The sequence below is a fragment of the Astatotilapia calliptera genome, chromosome 6 (genome assembly GCF_964374335.1).
Source record: "Astatotilapia calliptera chromosome 6, fAstCal68.1, whole genome shotgun sequence".
Taxonomy (NCBI): domain Eukaryota; kingdom Metazoa; phylum Chordata; class Actinopteri; order Cichliformes; family Cichlidae; genus Astatotilapia; species Astatotilapia calliptera.
Window position 1 is genome coordinate 18,756,839 of NC_137427.1, and position 18,327 is coordinate 18,775,165.

The 18,327-nt window shown below is 38.9% G+C and overlaps 1 protein-coding gene across 7 annotated transcripts in view; it reads right to left on the reverse strand.

Annotated features, from left to right (window-relative positions):
• Nucleotides 1–18,327, reverse strand: part of ptprdb (protein tyrosine phosphatase receptor type Db) — a 157,595-nt gene that overhangs the window by 21,587 nt on the left and 117,681 nt on the right. For 5 of the 7 annotated variants that reach the window (XM_026170809.2, XM_080302893.1, XM_080302891.1 and 2 more), the window contains 16 exons: nt 16,591–16,700; nt 15,547–15,744; nt 13,651–13,776; nt 13,361–13,508; nt 13,130–13,278; nt 12,121–12,265; nt 11,005–11,307; nt 9,694–9,887; nt 7,842–7,868; nt 7,125–7,242; nt 6,258–6,845; nt 5,771–5,865; nt 4,888–5,144; nt 2,756–2,849; nt 1,808–2,032; nt 1,549–1,709 (listed from right to left, as the gene is read on the reverse strand). In XM_026170809.2, coding sequence (XP_026026594.1) covers nt 1,549–1,709; nt 1,808–2,032; nt 2,756–2,849; nt 4,888–5,144; nt 5,771–5,865; nt 6,258–6,845; nt 7,125–7,242; nt 7,842–7,868; nt 9,694–9,887; nt 11,005–11,307; nt 12,121–12,265; nt 13,130–13,278; nt 13,361–13,508; nt 13,651–13,776; nt 15,547–15,744; nt 16,591–16,700 — 2,938 coding nt within the window. The remainder of the gene's footprint in view (nt 1–1,548; nt 1,710–1,807; nt 2,033–2,755; nt 2,850–4,887; nt 5,145–5,770; nt 5,866–6,257; nt 6,846–7,124; nt 7,243–7,841; nt 7,869–9,693; nt 9,888–11,004; nt 11,308–12,120; nt 12,266–13,129; nt 13,279–13,360; nt 13,509–13,650; nt 13,777–15,546; nt 15,745–16,590; nt 16,701–18,327) is intronic. The other 2 variants (XM_026170808.2, XM_080302896.1) reach the window with 1 other exon arrangement.

Consider the following 18,327-nt stretch of genomic DNA (forward strand, 5'->3'; position numbering starts at 1 on the left):
TCGTGAATAGTGCTAATGGGTGATAATGTTATCTTTCACTTTTCTCTCATGCTAGCTAACACTGCTCCCTATATTTGGCTTTAAATGGGCGTTACTGTGCAAATACTTTATTTATTTTTATTTGCAGTTTTCTTCAAAAATGGGAAATTGGTGCAACAATTTATTGGAAGTATATAAACTCAGTATATAAGACAAAAACAGACTTTGCTTCTAATGAGCTTGAAAGTCATTATTTGGTGTTGCCATCTTTTTTCCTCAAAACACACTCTTAGGCAGCTTTCTTGTAGTTTCATTAAGTAGTCGTCAGGAATAGTTCTCCAGGCTTCTTGGAGGGCTTTCCAGTCTCTTGTTTGGATGTTGGCTTTATTTTTGTTCCATTCTCTGTCAAGAGGATCCCGCGCTGCTTCAATATTGTCAATAATGACGTTCGGGCTCCGGGGAGGCCAATCCATGACTCATAGTGCTCTGTTGTCTGTTTTTCTCTCCAGGTTTGTTTTTGTTGCACTGGCAGTGTGTTTGGGCGTCATTGTCACGCTGATGGTAGTTTTCATGAGTCCATCAATTTTGACATCACCAGCGGAAATGAAGCTCCGAACCATGACAGAGGCTGTTTATAACGAAAGATGGCTGAAAACAGTCATTCCTGTCACTCCAGAAGACCCGTTGCCACTGATTTTAGGTCCAGTTCTTTTCTCCACTTTTCCTTCCTTACGAGTGGCTTCTTGACAGCCACTCTTCAACTGAAGCCATTTCTCATAAGGCTTCAGCAAACAGTAGATGGATCGCGTGAAGGACCAGATGCATCTCTGAGGTCCTGGAAATGTTCTTATTTCTTAAAGACATCATTTCAGATGTTTTTAAACCTGTGCACTCGTCCAGTTTTCTCAGTTTTTTTAAGGGCAGCTCGTACACCATTATGAGATATGAAAAATGTTCAGCTAATAGCTCTTTGGGAATCACCTTAGAGGTGAATGACCTTCAGAAAGCCTGAAGAAGCATTGCTCATGACTTTTGCACAGTACTGATGATGACAGAAAAAAATACATATCTATGAAAACCTCAAATTTAAGCTTAGCTATTATTAGTATAAATAATTATAAATATTTCACCATACATTTAACCCACTGGTTTAACCTTTAAAGAAACAAGGAAATGCTGATTTTTTTATTCATTTAGAAATATAAATGATGTTCACACAAAATGATAGATCTGACAACTGATGTAAACGATAATAATCTGTATGCACATCTCTGAAAGAAAACTGACACTGTCTGCTGATTAGGATCTTTTTCTGTCACACACTGCTTGATAACTTGTAGGAAATATTCATGAAATGAACAAAAAAGATACATTAAGTGATGGAAATGGATAAACCCCTGCAGAATAACTGTTGTCCCTACTATAAAGACTTATGTGAAGCTTTAAATTCTTTTCTCCATATTCAGCAAAACTCAAAATCTCTTTTGTTTACAGCTTTCTTTGTGTCAGCATTCAAATGTACTACTGAACAGCGTTTATTTCTGTTTTCCTCCATCGTGCTGATCTTACCTCTTGAAGAGGAGAATGGCAATGACGATGCAGACAATGAAGATCACAGCCAGCACAGGCCCCACCACCCACAAAAGACCCTCCTCCTCATCAACAATTGGTTGAGGATCCACATATGATGATGTCACAGGATCAGAGTAAGGGCTGGTTGAATACATAGTCTGCAAGAGACCAAGGGTTTAAGCAGTTACACGTATAAATTAAACACCAGTGTACCCAGACGGTAGATTTGTTCGGGCGTGTTTGCATCTGCACTCACATTCTCGGAGAGGTCGAGCAGCGCCAGCACAAAGAAAACATAGTCTTGTCCGTTCTGCAGTGGACGGTTGCGAAAGTCGCCGTAGTTTCGGCCGTCCCCTAATGTGAATTCAATGGGCAGAGTCTTGAAGTGAGCGGTGACATAAGCCCTGGGATCTGACTGGCTAGCCTGTCTGCGGATGCGAAGGGCTCGGCTGACGCTGGTTCTGTTGATCTCTCTGAGGAGCTATGAGGAAAAACAAAACAGAGAAAATGAGCAGGCAGGTTCAGAGTTTAGAGGAGATGGGGAAAATTGACAGAAAGGAAACAAAGAAACAAAAAAAACGTCTGACACAAATACGTGACATAAAAATAGGACAACAACCTGCAAATGCTGGTTGCACCAAGTTCAAACAAAGGGCATGACCAGATCATCAGTCTGCTTCAAACTCCCCCCTCCCATCCCAACCCACATACAAAAAAACCTTCAGAAAAAAAGGTCAGTTTTGACAATTTTACCCCAAACAAAACCCTCATTATTGTAGAAACAATGGACTGTACAGTGCAATATCACCTTAGCCCAAATTTGTTCATCAACTGAATTGCTGCCACATTTATCCACTGAGACAGTAGGCGCCATAAAACTCTATTGACTCAATTGCTTTCAGAGCAGAATAATGAGGTGGTGAAGTCTTTAGAAAAAGGCAGGAAGTGGAATTAGATGGGAAATGGCATGTGAAAGCATTGTTTAGAGTGAGCAAGGAATGGATGGTTAGGCCGTTTGCCTTCACGTAACAAGGCACAGTCTGATAAGTCTGATACAACAGACAAAAAATCTGCATCGCATTTAACAGTTATTACCCCCATCATCCTGATTAACATAATCATTCCCCCCCAGCATCGGTATTACCTTATAACAAGTGTGACCATTATTTAGCTTTTTATTTTTCCTGCCTGCTGCACGTCTCACCTCATCCAGGTTCATTTGGTCAGGGTCCTCCCAAGGATTCAAGAATTTTCCCCCTCTCTGCTTCTTCAGCGGCACCACTACCACAAAATAACCCCTGAAACACAACATGCAACTGGGATCAGGCCTGAGGAAGCACACTCCAAACTGCACAGTTTCTTAAGAACCGTCAGTGTTCTGACATTTAACAGAATACTTTAAAAGGATTTCAGACACAAAAGTATGGAGGCATTTGATGTTACACTTTATTTATTCTCGATGTGTATGGAACATGATGGACACACCTGTCTATATAAAGACCCATAATTCACAAAAACAAGCCATTAAGTTAAGAAACTCTAAAGCCAGCAATTATAATATTGTTTTAAAGCACAGAAAAGGATAGGGGCATAAAACTTTCTAAGGCTATCAGTGGTACCACGGGCACGAAGGCCATGTACAAGGATAATCATAAGGATGGTTGTCAGGTCAAGTGGAATAACTGAGCAGGAATAGTCTTGGTCTGGAAAGTGACTTAAAACCACAAGATCATTAAACGGAACTTCAAAGGTGCTCTTCAAAGATGAAGGAAACTCCCTGGAAGTAGAACTCCATTAAACTGGCCTTCATGGTAGAGAAGCAAGACAGAAGTCACTTCTGAAAAATGCATATCAGAGCCTACTTGGAGTTTGCCAAATGGTGCACTGTGAAGTCAGATCTCCAAGCATCTGGCAAACACAATGCACTGACTCATATCATCTCTATAGTAAAGCATAGTGGAGGCAACATTATGACATTGCTTCTCTGTAGAAGGAAAAAGGAGAGAGGACAGAACTGTGGGGAAGACGCATGCAGCCAAATTCAAAAGTACAAATGTGTTGTTCACAAGAGCAGTCGTAACTTTAATTGCATAACAGGGCTAAATAAATGACCTGGACCTAAATTGTAGCCATTTAAATTTTTTCATAGATTTTTTATCCATTTAATTCTTTGAAAATTAATTTTATGAAAAGTTAAAAAAAACTGTAGTTACTCTCTGAGCATAAGAAAAAGTGGTTGGCAATTTCTATTACAAACAGACTCAGGCTGTTTCAAGTGCTTAGCTAAGCTAAGTGGCTGCTGGTGACAGAAAAGTGCTATTGATCCTCTCATCTAACTCTGGGTGTTATCTCTACTTTAAAAAGAGTATGCAGTATCTGACCATCAATATGATATACATTATACTAATATACATTAGTATGTTGCTGTAGTTGTAGCTGCTGTGAAACAGTATAGTACGTTGAAAGTGTGTGGCATCTGCTGGGAGAGAACTACTAATACAGTAACTAACCTCATGTTGAATCTGACAATAAGAATTTGTAAAGAGGGAATAGTATCCAAATCGATACGTATTTAAATCCAGTTTGTGTTTTTGGATTATTTTGACATTTTGAGTGACCATCTTGTAAACAATAAAAGAGTGGAAACCCCCCCCACCCCAAAACACTACTGAAGTGACAGAGAAAGACAGACTTCTGGAAAATAGCTGTGAGAAGCAGTATGCATATTTAAACATGTATGGCTATTTGGACTTTGTATCTATATTTATTATTGGTGCCAAAAAGCAGGTAAAATGTTCAGTAGTGGGGATTCTGTATAACTGTATATCTCAGATTTCTGTAAAGTTATTTATCTCATATTTCTGTATAGTTTTTCATATTTATATCCTGTACATAGCTTGTACTCACTACAGCCTGTACATACTTATAGTTATAGAATATTCACAACATACTTCATACCGTGTACATTATAACATACCATAATAGACCCATTTCTGTAATATACTCACATATCTATATTATTGCTAATGTATATTGTTAATATATCTATATCACTAAAGCACTTCTGGATGGATGCAAACTGCATTTCGTTGCCCTGTACCTGTGCATGTGCAATGACAATAAAGTTGAATTCTATTCTATTCTATTCTATTCTATTCTATTCTATTCGTTTGGCCTGTTGAGGGAGTTCTCAGACTTGTTGTAAGCTCCGAGACATAGTAAAATGACCTCACAGGGTCCATAGATAAATTGATACAAAGTAATAATTTAAAGCTTTCACAGTTGGTATTTAGGATAACAAATCCACTCTGTCTACATGCTTTAAGTCTTTCCTACCTGACTTTAGCTGTGGTCTGTACAGTCGGTAGCTGCACAGTCACCATGCCATCTGCATTAGTCTTTCCCACTACAATAGGTTTGGTTTTTAGGATGTCTGGAGCGGTGGTAGTAGTGACACGGTGCTGCAGGCCCCCAGCGCTGTTGGCTCGGTTGGTTAGCAGAAAAGAGTACTGAGTGTCTGGCTCCAAACCAGTGATCAGCTTCTGAGTTTGTTTGCCATCCACTTCCACAGACTGGCCCTTCCCATACAGGATCTGAAAACACCACAAATGCACATAGAGGTCTAAATAGGAAGCCTAGTTTTGCCTTACACTTAGCTGATTAGAATAAAATTATGCTTATATTGTGCAGTTCCTCCAATGGAAGTAGAAACCACAAAGGATGGATTGCACTGACAATGAAGAAAATCAAGTTGTGATGCTATTTTGTTATAAAAAATACCAGTTCATGAATATTTGTTTACCACAGACGTGAGAGGTTTTGATGTTCTATGAATTTTCTCTTCATATTTAATCTGTAAATATGTATCAAATGTCTGTGTATTTACATTTAACTACGTTATGACTCCAAGATGGAGTGAAAAGATTTTGACATAAATTGTGGCAATTGTGAGATAAAAGTAACAGTATCTTCCTTTGTCTGTTAAGGAGCCAGACTTCATTATCTTTTCTTGACAGGAAGAGTGAAGTTTCATAGATAATGAGTGGTTGGAAATATGATTCCTCATAATTAATCTGCCATATACAACTGCAAAACATGCAATTCTGAATTTAATCTCACGCTTTTATCAAGGTCCTGCTTTTTCAGCTTATAAACGTTAAACTGCATGAGGCACAGCTAATTTTTATACCTACTAACAAACAAATATACATCTCCTTACAGTGAACGGCTGGACAGGGTTCTTATCACGGATCTCCCAGGACAGCAGGACAGAGTTCTTCATGGATGCTTTTACTCTGAAGTTGGTGGCAAAAACTATGGGACGGGAAAAAGAAAAAAGAAAAAAAAGAAAGGAGTATTAATGTAGCCCAGCATTCGCAGTTACGGTCTCTACTGTCCAGTCCTACTGGTCTTACCTGCGTATCATTCTCTAGTACCAGCCTCATGCTAGTTATTTGCTCTTATTAACACACAGGACTGTGATTCCTGCCCAAGACCCAAAACTCTTACCTTGCTTTAGGAAAAGGATGTTGGGTCTAAGGCTACAGTGACAAGACAACGAAAAAGGACACTTAGGATGCAGCCACAAGATGTCTCATGTTCATGTGGGACTTTGCTTGATTTACTCTCAAATGTGCTGTTTGGAAGTGTGTCTAGCATCCTGAGCCTGGTGAAGATGGGTCGTTAGAATGTGAGTGTGAGCCTACCTTGGTCTAGCCGTTGGGTCCTAAATTGGACACTGGGGCTGTAAGGCCCAGGACCGACAGCTGTGAACGCACACACCCTGACATCATACACAGTATCGGCACTCAGACCCTCCAACAAAACACTCGACCTTTGAGTGGGCACCACAACCTCTGTAGCGTTTCCCCGACTGTTTATATCCTTGTATAGCACCGAGTATTTCAAAATTTTCCCATTTTGCTCAATCAGCGGGACTGTTTTCCACGCCAGCTGAAGCGAGGTGGCAGACGCCTCTTCTGAGATAATATTTTCTGGATATCCACTCGGGACGTCTTCTGGAGTAGTCACCTCTTTTACAGCCTCTTCTCCATAGCCCATCTTGTTGCGGGCTGACAGTCTGAACACATAGTTAGCACCCTTGTGGATATCCTGGGCAGTGTAGCGGTTTTCCTTGGGGGGAAACTCAACCACTGTAAAAGGGAGAACGTCAACGCGGCCGAAGGTGAGGCGGTACCCCAGGAGCGGGGTGGCTGGACTGGGAGGGGGGTACCACTGAAGCAGGGCCGTACCCGAGTCAGTGGCACTCACTAGCAGTTTGGGCTTCTCGGGCACTACGAGGGAAAGGAAAGAAACAGGAGAGAGGGAGAGAATAATGAAAAGAAAATTAGACGGTAATTACAAAGCACATTATTCATTACCTCGAGCAAAACTGCACAATACGATTAATACAGCACCCGTGGCTTCTTGTGGCACAGCAAGGTGTGAGACCATTTCAATGGGCAATAATTATCATTAGTGATGCCAAACTCTCAAAGACAATCAACTACATGTGTCGTTTATTTCAACCTCTGTGTCTTTGTGTATGGTTGGGTCTGTGCAGACACACTTACATGGCGGGGCGGTGCACACAGTAACAGGTTTGCTGCGAGCGCCATCGCCCTTGGCAGTGTAAGCCCCTACTGATACAGAGTAGGCAGTATCTGCCTTCAGGTCCCCAAGCACCACTTCCTGCAGAACAACAAAAAGCATTGTCAGCGACAAAAGGCCACTAATTTTTGTTTGTCCTCGGGATAATGAGCAGTCACTGCTCAACAAAAAGAGACTCAAGGAGGGTGCGGTTAAAGCAACACAAAGAGGTACAGCAAAAGCGTACAGTCTTTGTGCCTGACAGTGTGACTGTGCAGTTATTCAGCTCACTTCTGCACAAACAATATCAAGACATGTACGGATACTCTTGTTTAAATCATTTTTTAAACTCAAAATATTGTTTACCTACAAAGAAATTAAAAACTGATTTGTCTCCATATAAACACATATATTTTGTTAATTTCTTAGTATGTGTGTAAATCGTATATATAACAAGAATATTTTGGTGATACAAAAAATGACTCATATTATCAGTCATCTGTGGGTTTTTTTTTAGGTCCCTTTATTAAATATATTCTCTTTTCTATGTTCCTGGTGAACACGCAATACAGAAATAGAAATGTGTTCTTGCACGACGTTTAAAGACTTAATTTTAAAGCTCCAGTCTCATAAATATGACTCATCTACTTTTTTTTCTTTTTCTAACATCAAATAATATGCACAAATAAATGTTTACTCACATATACTGTTGAGTCATCGTATTCCCACTGAATGATGAAGCAGCAGGAGGAAAAAAAAGAAGAGAGAAACACATTATGAGTAATAGTCAAAAGGACTTTTTTTTTTATCTGCATTTAACAAAATCTCCAGTTTAATTTAAATAAAACGTAATAACACACATTAAGGCTGTTTAACCTTATCAGATTGTAAATCTTATTTTAGGAATTCTGTGAGTCAGGCTGTGTTCACATTACTTTTAGAGTTGCGATGGGAAAAATTCTCACATTTACCAGAAAACAAAACAAGAAGAAACAAATGCTTGCTCCACTTACTCGAAAGAGTAAGAGTCAGAAAATAGTTTACCCTTACTGAAAAAAGCGCATTTTTAATGTTGAGTTTAGATGTTAAAGATGTAAAGTACGATACTTAACACTGTGGTATTTTCTTTACCAACGGACTTTGGCTGACATGACATTTGCTTGCTTTTGCTGGCACATAACATGAGTTACTAGCTGTTATTACTACTTGGACATTAGTGGAGTTACATAACATGTGATGAGAATAATGATTTTGTTCTCACGTCTGTTCGCTAAGTGTTTAGCTACGGGTTGCGGACTGTTGACTTAGCACAATCAGGAGAAAACACTGATTCTCAAATACAAGTAAGCCCACAGCTGGGTGAAGAGATTTAGACAACAGAGAGGGTGCATTTAAGCAAAATTTAATTTGGATCCTTTTTAGTTGATGTCTCTATAACTGTTGATTCTTTAAAATTGTGGTGAGGGTTTGAAGGTTCTTTCATTTCTAAAGGGTAGAAAAAGTCTGACATTCGCCGACCTGCACAAAGATGGACCAGCTTGTTTCCCGTATTCATGCAAAACTAAGCGTACTGGTTGCAGGTATGAGATATTATACAGACAAATAAGAGAGTTAGCTTCTTATTTAGCAAATGTGTAGTCACTAATTCTGTTGTCATAGTGTTGTTTCCTGCTATTTTAGTAATATTGGATCCCTGTTTTGTTTTTATTGTTCCAGTAAAGCTCACCTTTAGTTTCACTATTTTATTTAAGTTCTAGCTCTCATTTAGTTTTCTGAATACCTGTGAAGTTGCTGTTCTAGTGTTAGTTTTTTGTGTGCTTGGTTCATATTTAATTTGAGTTAAAATTTGTCATTTTTTTCTTTCTAACATGTTTAGTTTCTTCAGTGTTTTCAGTTCTATAGTAATGTCGTGGCTCACCAGTGCTACCTGGTCTGATGTCTTCTTAGGTTTTAATTGTCTTCTAGCCATTTCCTGCTTTGTTGGGTTAATTTTGCTTCCTTTGCCTCTGTCTTGTTGTCCTTCTTTGCGCTTCTTTTTTTTTTTTTTAAACTAACAGTTGTTACACATTTCCTGTTTTACTTTAAAAAGTTGGTCCTCTCATGTGTTCTTTTTCCTCCCTACTTGATTGTCCTCACCTGTGCTGATTATACACATCTGAGTCTAATCCCTAGTTAGTCCTCACTGACCTTTCTTCTGTTTGCTCTTTGCTGTTTCTTATGGTTCTCTTTGTGTTTCTGAACTTGTGTTAATGTATTTTGGACTTAAATAAAAAGCCTATATTGTCCTATATTTGGGTCCTAATTCCAGCACAACACCTTCTATGACAGATGGTGTTTGCACAATTGAAATAAGATACTTTATTGTCTTAATGGCCACATCGTGGTTTTTGACATCTGTATAATATGTCCAAGTAAACCTACGTGCTGCTGAACTGAGCTGACTGTGCTAATAATCAGCATTACCATGTAATATATTTATCTCATAATGTTTTATATTGCATTTATAGATTACTTATTTACAGATTACCCATTAAGGTAATATTCTCGGGTTACCTGTGAGTCATCTATGAGGATGTCCTTGATGAATGGCTGACCCTGAGGTTCTCCGTAGTTCATCCTCACATAATGGACTTGGTAGCCTCGGATCAGACCGTGCTGTCTTTCAGGTGCAGGGGCTCGCCATTTCACCCTAACAGCCGAGGCGTTCACAGTTTCTGCCTCCACCCCTCGTGGAGGACCACTTGGAACTACAAATGCATTTTTGGATAGAAGTCAAGGGTCACAGATGATGGGCAGTTAAACCTCTCAGTTAAAGGCCTTCACTTTAGTGAAGTTTCTTTCTAGTAAAAAAAAAAAAAATGCTTTCAGGGGCAAAAACAGCCAAAAGCTAAAAAAAGGTGAAAAACTACAACCCTACAAAAAGTCTAAAACAGCTCTGATGTCAGGGAAAAAAAGTCAAAATAGTAAAAAAAATGAGAGCGCTTGAGGAAAAACATGGAGGAAAAAAGCAGTGGAGGATAAGAAGCAAATGTAGAAAAGATAAGAATGGCAGATAGAAAAGGATTTGTTGCCAGGGGCAGATAAATAGTGGCAGGCAGTCAAAGAGAAAATACTGTTATCAAGAAAAACCTCTCCCGTACTGCCAAGAACTACACTTCTTTCCCCAAAAAGCAAAAATATACAAAAAGAAGGAAAAAACTCCAGCCACCTTTATCTATTTGACAGACCCACCCACAAGCACAAAGAGTACTGGAATCAAAAATATAACAAATTACTCTAGATACAATAAGACACTGCACTGGTTTACATTAGATGTATCAAAATAATTGTAAAGGTACTGGAAATGATTTGGTAGGACAGATTACTGGTGAGAAAAGCCAAGGTGAGGAAAGATTGAGGTACACCGACAGCCTTGTTATTGTTAGAGGGGACTATTGCTAGCTTTCGACAGGAAAATCTCAGCAATCCTTTTAGTAAAAAGAGGGGCTTTTAGAAGAAAGGGAAAGGTGAGGAAAAAAGATGCTGGTTCAAAAAAATAAAAGCGGATAATGCCAGCTGCTGCAGGAAAAAAGGGGACTGCTGCTGACAAGAGAAAGCAGTGGTGAGGGAGATTCTGTATGTTGGCAGATTCTGGTGGTTACAAAGGAAAAATAAAGAGGAGGTTTTCACTGGAGGGTCTGACAGTGGTTCACAAATGCATTGTCCGTTTAAATTGCAGCTCAAGAACAGAATAAATGAGTTTACTGGCCAGTAGAACAAGCTTGCTGTTAGTTTAGGGTGCTGCTTGGTTAGTAAGTTAGAGGTAGCGACTATTAGTAGGGAGGACCATCCTATTTTTATTTGTATCTTTTGTTGGGAACATACCATCTTCCTCAGTGCGGATAAGAAGCTGTAAACTTTCTGGTCCATCCCCAGCTTCCGTCTGTGCCCTCACGGTTATGCCGTACTCAGTCCATTTCTCTAGGTTTTCCAGGAGATACGGAGAACTTTCCGGAGAAATTCCATCAATTCTTTTTGATGTTTTGTTGCCCTCTGTAGTGGCATACTGGATGGAGTATCCTGTAATGATGCCGTTCTGAAACTCCACAGGTGGTGGTGCCCAACTTACCAGGACGCTGGTAGAACTGGGACTGGTGCATTTGATGTCCTGGGGAGGTGCTGAAGGAACTGATTGGCCAGTTTTGAGGAGGCACAATAGGGGTTGTTTGGGTAAATGTTATTTGGTTGTGTGTACAAGTTGTTATTGGTGGGTGGAGAGGTGAGTGGAGAAGTGAGGTTTGCCATGGGGGTGAAATTGAGCAGATGAGAGACAGAGAGCAAAAGACAAAGAAACACAAAATGAAAAAGAAACTCTGGAGAACTGAAGCTCTTTTGAAAAATGACCATAGAAATTAAAAGATGGTTGAACAGAGATACTGAAATGATGGGTGTCAACTTCTGTTTGGTAGCAATGTTTGATTAATGAAAACGAGTGAATGACAAAAACACTGACTAGAGCTTGAAACACACATACCTTCCCATAATTTGTCCTTACAGCCTACAAGCCTCTGTGGTCCATGTTGGACTTCTCATGTCTATCTGCCAACCTCGTCTTACCTTGTTTTACTGAGTCTCTTACGGACCTCAGATTGGTAGCCAACAAATGAAGTTTTTCTGGCAATCTTAAAAGAATTGCTTAGTACTGTATGCAAAATACATCAACTAAAGCTAAGTTCTTGAAATAATTATTGGTCTTTTATATATTTGTTGAAATATCAATTCTGAGGTCAGCTCCAGCTATGGTCTTGATTCATGATGGCCCCTTTTTGACAATGCAACAATGCCACATATGTGTCTAATTAAAATTGCAGCAGAGAAACCTACGTGATTTAGCATTACATGTATTTGCTTTTGCATTGTCAAAACTGGATCTTGTTTCTCTTTCGCTCTCACAAACACCTTCACACTTTCACACACTGCAGTCTGTGCAGGTAGACCTACGTGTCTGTGGTGTGTCAATGGACACTTCATTGGTATATGCCCCAATTCCATTTTTGCTTTTGGCAGCTAGCTGGAAGGTGTAGGTGGAAAAGGGCTTCAAGTTCTTGAGCAGGTAGGATGTGGCGGGCTCAAAGCTCACTTTTTTCTGAAGGGACAAAAAGACAAGAGTTAACTTTTTATAACTAGATCAATAATGATATCAAATTAGTATCACTTTACACAATCGTATTTGAATTTGTTATTGTCTATCCACCTACCAATGTGATCAGAATTTTAGGGACACTCATTAAGGGCATGGATGTCATGGTATCTTGGAGCTTTTAATGATTTCTTTCAACTTTTCATTTTTTCAGGTGACTGATTTTACAGCATACATCTTTAGTGACTGTTTGCTGAACTGGCAGAATTAGCAGAGTTTGTTTGAAATGGTTGGTTTCCTGAGACAGAACTGGCTGATCCACAAATTTTCAATAGAGTTGATGTTGGGGCTTTGGGAAGCCCTTCCAAAAACGTAACATCAAACATTTCAAAAATGGTTTTGATGTGTGTTTGGGATCATTGTTCTGTTTCTTTACTCGTTTTTCCCATTGTTTTAAAAAATTGGTCAATCCAACAACTGCTGTGAAACTAATCCATGTTATGCGGGAAAAGAGAAACTACCAGTTGTAATCAGTCACGATCACCAATGATTAAAAGAATCAAGATTCAAATTGAGCCTGTTTGCGTGCCCTGTTGAGCCTGTGTGGACTCGAGAAATAAATAAATCATTAAATTCAAACTTGTGCACTCAATTCATGTTTTTTAAAGTCATTAAAGTTTTCTTTTCTGTACAATCATACCACCCTGAAAACTGAACAGTTCAAAGAAAACATTCAACGTCCAAAATGATCATGACATTCATACCAATGATGGGTTTAGGTAAACTTCTGACCACAACTTTACCTATAAAATTATAAATTTATGAAAACAGCCCATTTAGTGACAATTTTTTTTATCTCCCCATCTTTACCTCTTCTGTGTTGTCAGCTCGTCGGTAAACAAGTTCATATCCTGTAATCTGGTTATCTGGGCCACCCTGGGTCGTTGGAGCCACCCAGGACAACAGGATACTGGTTTCAGACTTTGCCTCACCCTTAAAATCTAATGGTTGAGAAGGAACTAAAGGGGAAGAGGATTGTTTAAAGAACACTAAGACTACATAATCTTAACCATTATATGCCATTTGCTTCTCTTATTTTACCTCCAGTCTTGGCTATAATCTGCAGGTCCTGGGACAAGGGGCCATCTCCTACAGAGGTAAAGGCCAGCACTCGGATGTAATAAGTCTTGTTAGGAGTCAAATCCTGGATGGTGATGAAGCTGGATCCACGCACCATCTGCTTCTCCCACTGCACAACACAATGCATGAATGCAAGCAGGCACACAGATACACTCTCATACCTTATACATCTTGGCAACACAAGTTATCATCTGTTATGCATAAATAGTAACAATAACAATAAGCCAAACCACACACACAGGAATACACACCTGGTTCACTGGCAGCGAATTGTCAGAGGTGTAGTACACTCTGTAACCAACCACCTGTCCATTAGGTTCCTCAGGCTCATCCCAGTGGATCATTGCTGTTGTGGCGCTCAGCATCCGACCTATGACCTACAAATAAAAAGAGTAAAATTAAACACCAAGTGCAAAAGTGACACAAATGTGGAGAAAGTTTAAACCTGGATTCTGCTAATAGGCAACAGGGGACAGTTTATGTGGTTGCCAAACGGACAATGATCGCATTTAAGTCTAGGGGGAAAAGACCCTTCATCTATAGAAGGTGTACGTTTTGGTTGACATGTCAATATTGCGCGTGTGAAAGTGCCATCGCACTACCACCACCATGTTTGACTATTGGTAAGTTCTTTGTATTGAAATGCTGTGTTAGTTTTACACCAGCTGTAAGAAGATTCAGGTCTTCAAAAATCCAACTTTTGTCTCATCAGTCCACAGAATACTTTTCCAAAAGTCTAGGAGACCAATAAGATGCTTTTTGGCAACTGGGAAACGTTTGTGTTCTTTTTGGTCAGCAGTGTTTTTTCCTTGGAACTCCTCCATGGATGCTTCCCCCCCCCCAATCTCTTTCCATGTTGAATCTTGAAGACTGACCTTAACTGAGACAAGTGAGCTGGCAGTTCTTTAGATGTTATTCTGGGTTCTTTTGCACCCTCCTGGATAAGTCACCGATGTACTCTTGGAGTAATTTCGGTAGGCTGGCCAATCCTGGGAAGGTTCACCACTGTTCCAAGTTTTCTCAATTTGTAAATAATGGTTTACATCAGGGTTCAATGGGGTCCTAAAGCCTTACAAATGGCTTTGTAACATCTTCCAGACTGATAGATGTCAGTGTCTTTGTTTGTCAGCTATTATTGAGTTGTTTGTAGATTGTGGCACAATGTGTTACTTTAAAAAAAGATCTTTTGGCCTACTTCATTTTGTCAGACAGGTGTCAGATATGTAAGGGGTTTCTTGATTCAGCAGTCCTAGAAGTAATCAGGTCTGGATGTGGCTAGTTCAACTGAACTCTTTGCAAAAACATGATTAATCACAATTAATTAATAATTGAAAAAGGAGGACTGATTACTTTTTTGATGCAGAACCTGGGAAGTTTGGCATGTTTTTTCCATAAAGAAATGAAACCATTGTGTAAAAACTGCATTTTGTATTTACTTATCTTTGTCTAATATTAAAAGTTGTTTGATGATTGGAGAGATGTAAACATGACAAATATGCAAAAACAAAACAAAAATAAAACTAAGAAATCAAGAAGGGGGAAAAAAGTTTGTCACAGCACTGGAAAACAGCACACACTGAAATGCATTAAAATAGAGGTTACATAAATGCATCCTCATATTGAACCAGAAATACCAATTTGTATTTATATGCCTAACTAGTCAAGTTGCATATTACATCCATATCTCTCTACATGTAATATGAAATGTTATGATATGTAAAATGTATAATATGTGAGGTGAAGCCTTAGAAAAATTTGGTCTCTGACCAAATGTAAATGATTTAAAACCCTATATAAATATAAGAAACATGTATTTTATAGAAAATTATGATGATTTATTTTGGCTAAAATGCCATCACTGTGATATTTTATCCAATTCCACATTTTTGTATACCATAGTTTGCAATAATTAGTGAAATAAATCCTGGTATATGGCCCTTTGAACAAATTCTAATCATTCCAGTATGTATGCTTGTACCAAATTTGAAATTCCCTCAAAGCTTTTATGAGAATAGAACAGGATGGACAGACAGCTCCAGCAACGGCTGTCTCAGAGTCAAAAATAGCCTCGATCCATATTTGGAAAGAACATTTTTATCGCTGTAAAAACTGCTTTCCACTTTGTCAAATAAAGGCATCATCCTGACCTGGCGAGGAGGCGAGGAGGGGGCCTGCTCAGCTGTGCGAGCCTCCACCACCTCGCTGGAGGGGCCCTGACCAATGGTGTTGACAGCTGCCACCCGAAAGTCATAGTGAGAGTAAGGACTCAGGCCGCCCACACTATAGCGTGTTGTAGCAATGCCATCAATCTCTTTATAGGGGTCCTCTGAGCCTTTGGCGCGATGCTAGATGAAACAAGAGATGAAAAGGGGAAGAAGAAGAAGTACAGACTGAATTCAAGCTGCAATAAACAACTTTGTATTGAGTTAACAGCTACAGCTGTGTCTGTATACATAAATACATCAAAACTATGTAAAACCATACCTGCATCTACTCATCTAGATTTACATTGAAATGTACAGAGTGAAATTTGGCAATTCATGTTTCATGCAGGAGTCCTGCAATTTAGAAAGTGAGTATTTCAATACTACTGTTAACCATAGTACTGTTAATTCATTCTCTTTTATGAATTTACCACTGTCAGTAGGGAGTATTCACAGGACACCAGATTTACTTTGAACACTTCGAGGGAGGTTATTAGTATTGGGAGAAACAGGGATTCCTGCCTTCGCAGCCATACTAAGTAGGCTTGAGGCCAACATAATAACAGTTTATATTGATAAATCCTAGTGCTAAGACTCTGGGTATGCAGAGAATGCAATAATTCATAAATAGCATTTTTTATTTACAACAGAACATAGAAAACATGACATTTTCTAAATCCTTTAACGATATTATTTATTCTCGATAACGAGTCTTTACACGTTTACATTGAGGAACATTATTGCGAAATTGTTCCACGTTTTGTATTTTTAATAAAATGATAAAATGCCTCAATTCAAGCTTTCTGTGCATTGTTCTGAAAATATTGGTTTATGAGATCTGGAATTCACTGGATTGTGTTTTATGTATACAGCATTATACATCCCAAGTTTCTTGGAATTCGAGTTGTATAATGTGTGTCTCAGCAATTTGTGTACATATAGTGCTGTGAGGGAGGTAATGTTTACGTGCTTACAAGTCTGTTATACCTGTATGATATAGTAGGAGACGGGTTCAGGGTTTCCAGAATCCCAGGTGAGAGTGATGCTTGTTGCAGTTCTCTCTGTCACCACAGGCATGCCAGGAGCCTTTGGCAAAGCTGAAGTGTGGAAAAAAGACGAGACATATTTTATTGTTTATTGTAATAGACAGCTGGGCAGAGACACGTTTAGCACTCTAGTGCATCACCTCTTTTTTAAGCGCCCCAAGCAACATTTTCTCAGTGTTTCTTGATAGGATTTAAGCTGCTCAGCAGATCAGGGCCTTCTTTGTCATATATATTTTTTTTAATTAATTCTCTAAATATTTTGTCTTGAAGAGAAACACGCAATGAATTTAAGACCACTTAACAGCATTTTACTGCAAAGCTGTGCTAGTTTAATGTATAGACATGGCTTGGTATTGTCTTGCTGACAGAAGTAAGACTAGTTTACTGGTAGCCCACAGGATGCAGTTCTTGATTTTTTTTTAAAGAAGAATTTCATATTTTTGACTGAGTCTTACAATCTTACATGAGTTCAGGCCCAGAACTCATACAGTGTAACTCGTGCAACTCTTTCTGGATTTTTGTCTTACACTTTTCATGTTTATTTATTCATTGCATGGTGAAGTCTTACAGTAGAAACCATGACAAGCATTGTTCATTGAGCTCAAAGAGAGATTTTCACAAACCCATTAGGTCAGTTTTTAATGTAGTGCCACTTGAGGCCATTAAGATCATAGTAATTCAATATTGTTCTAGGTCTTGTCCTTTGAGTACATAGATTTACCACAAGCTCTTTAAATTTCAACATTTCTTTTTAATTTTTGTAATGACAATCCCCATTTTTCCTTCTGAAAGACTTTAAAAGTCTCTATGGATGCTCTTTTCATACAGTATATCATTACGTTAGCTACCTGTTACCCATTTGCCTAAATAGCTGAAAGATACTCCAACAGGCGTTATTCCTAAGAACTTTCTTAAAACACAAATTTTCTTTCTTACCCCTGTTCCAACTTTTCTGAGAGTTACAGGAACTCAATTCAAAATCAGCACATTCTTCACAAAGTAACTACAACAGTAAAATCTCAGCTTCAGTATTTAACACGTTTTTTAATACAATACTGAGTTTAGATTTGCACATCACTACACTGTCTTTTGATTTCCATTTGCTTAAAGCAGCTCCCCAAGGAATAGAGTTGCATTTGAAACCAAATTAACCCTCTTGAAATAATTAAGTATTCAAACTGATACAGCTGTTACAGCAATAAAAAAGAGCCTTTTCCAATCTAAACCATAACAAAACAAATCTAACTAAATCTCATAAGTCCATGTTACGGCCCTAGCAGGGCCTCCTCCTGAAGTTGCCTGTGTGGGCGTGTCCTACCATCTCTCCTGCCTTAGGTGCCACCTTTTTCTATCGTACAGCTGACTCACGTCAGCAATTAAAGGTATTTAAGGGCAGAGAAAGGTGAGCTCTGGCGCCAGAGTGCCATGTGAGTGGTTGCAGCTAGTTAGCTGTGTGTTTGCACTAAGTTAGCTGTGTGAGTGTTTGGAGGTTGCAGCTAGTGACATTGTTTTTTTGTGATTGTTTGCTTGGTGGAGAGTGTTTGGTTACTAACCTTTTTTCTGGCTTCCATTATAATAGTTTCCTCTTAATTTTAATTAACTGTAAAACATGTAGTTGTCTTTGTATCTGCTTCAAATGTATTCAGTGACTATTTGTCTGCGTCCATATAGTACAGAA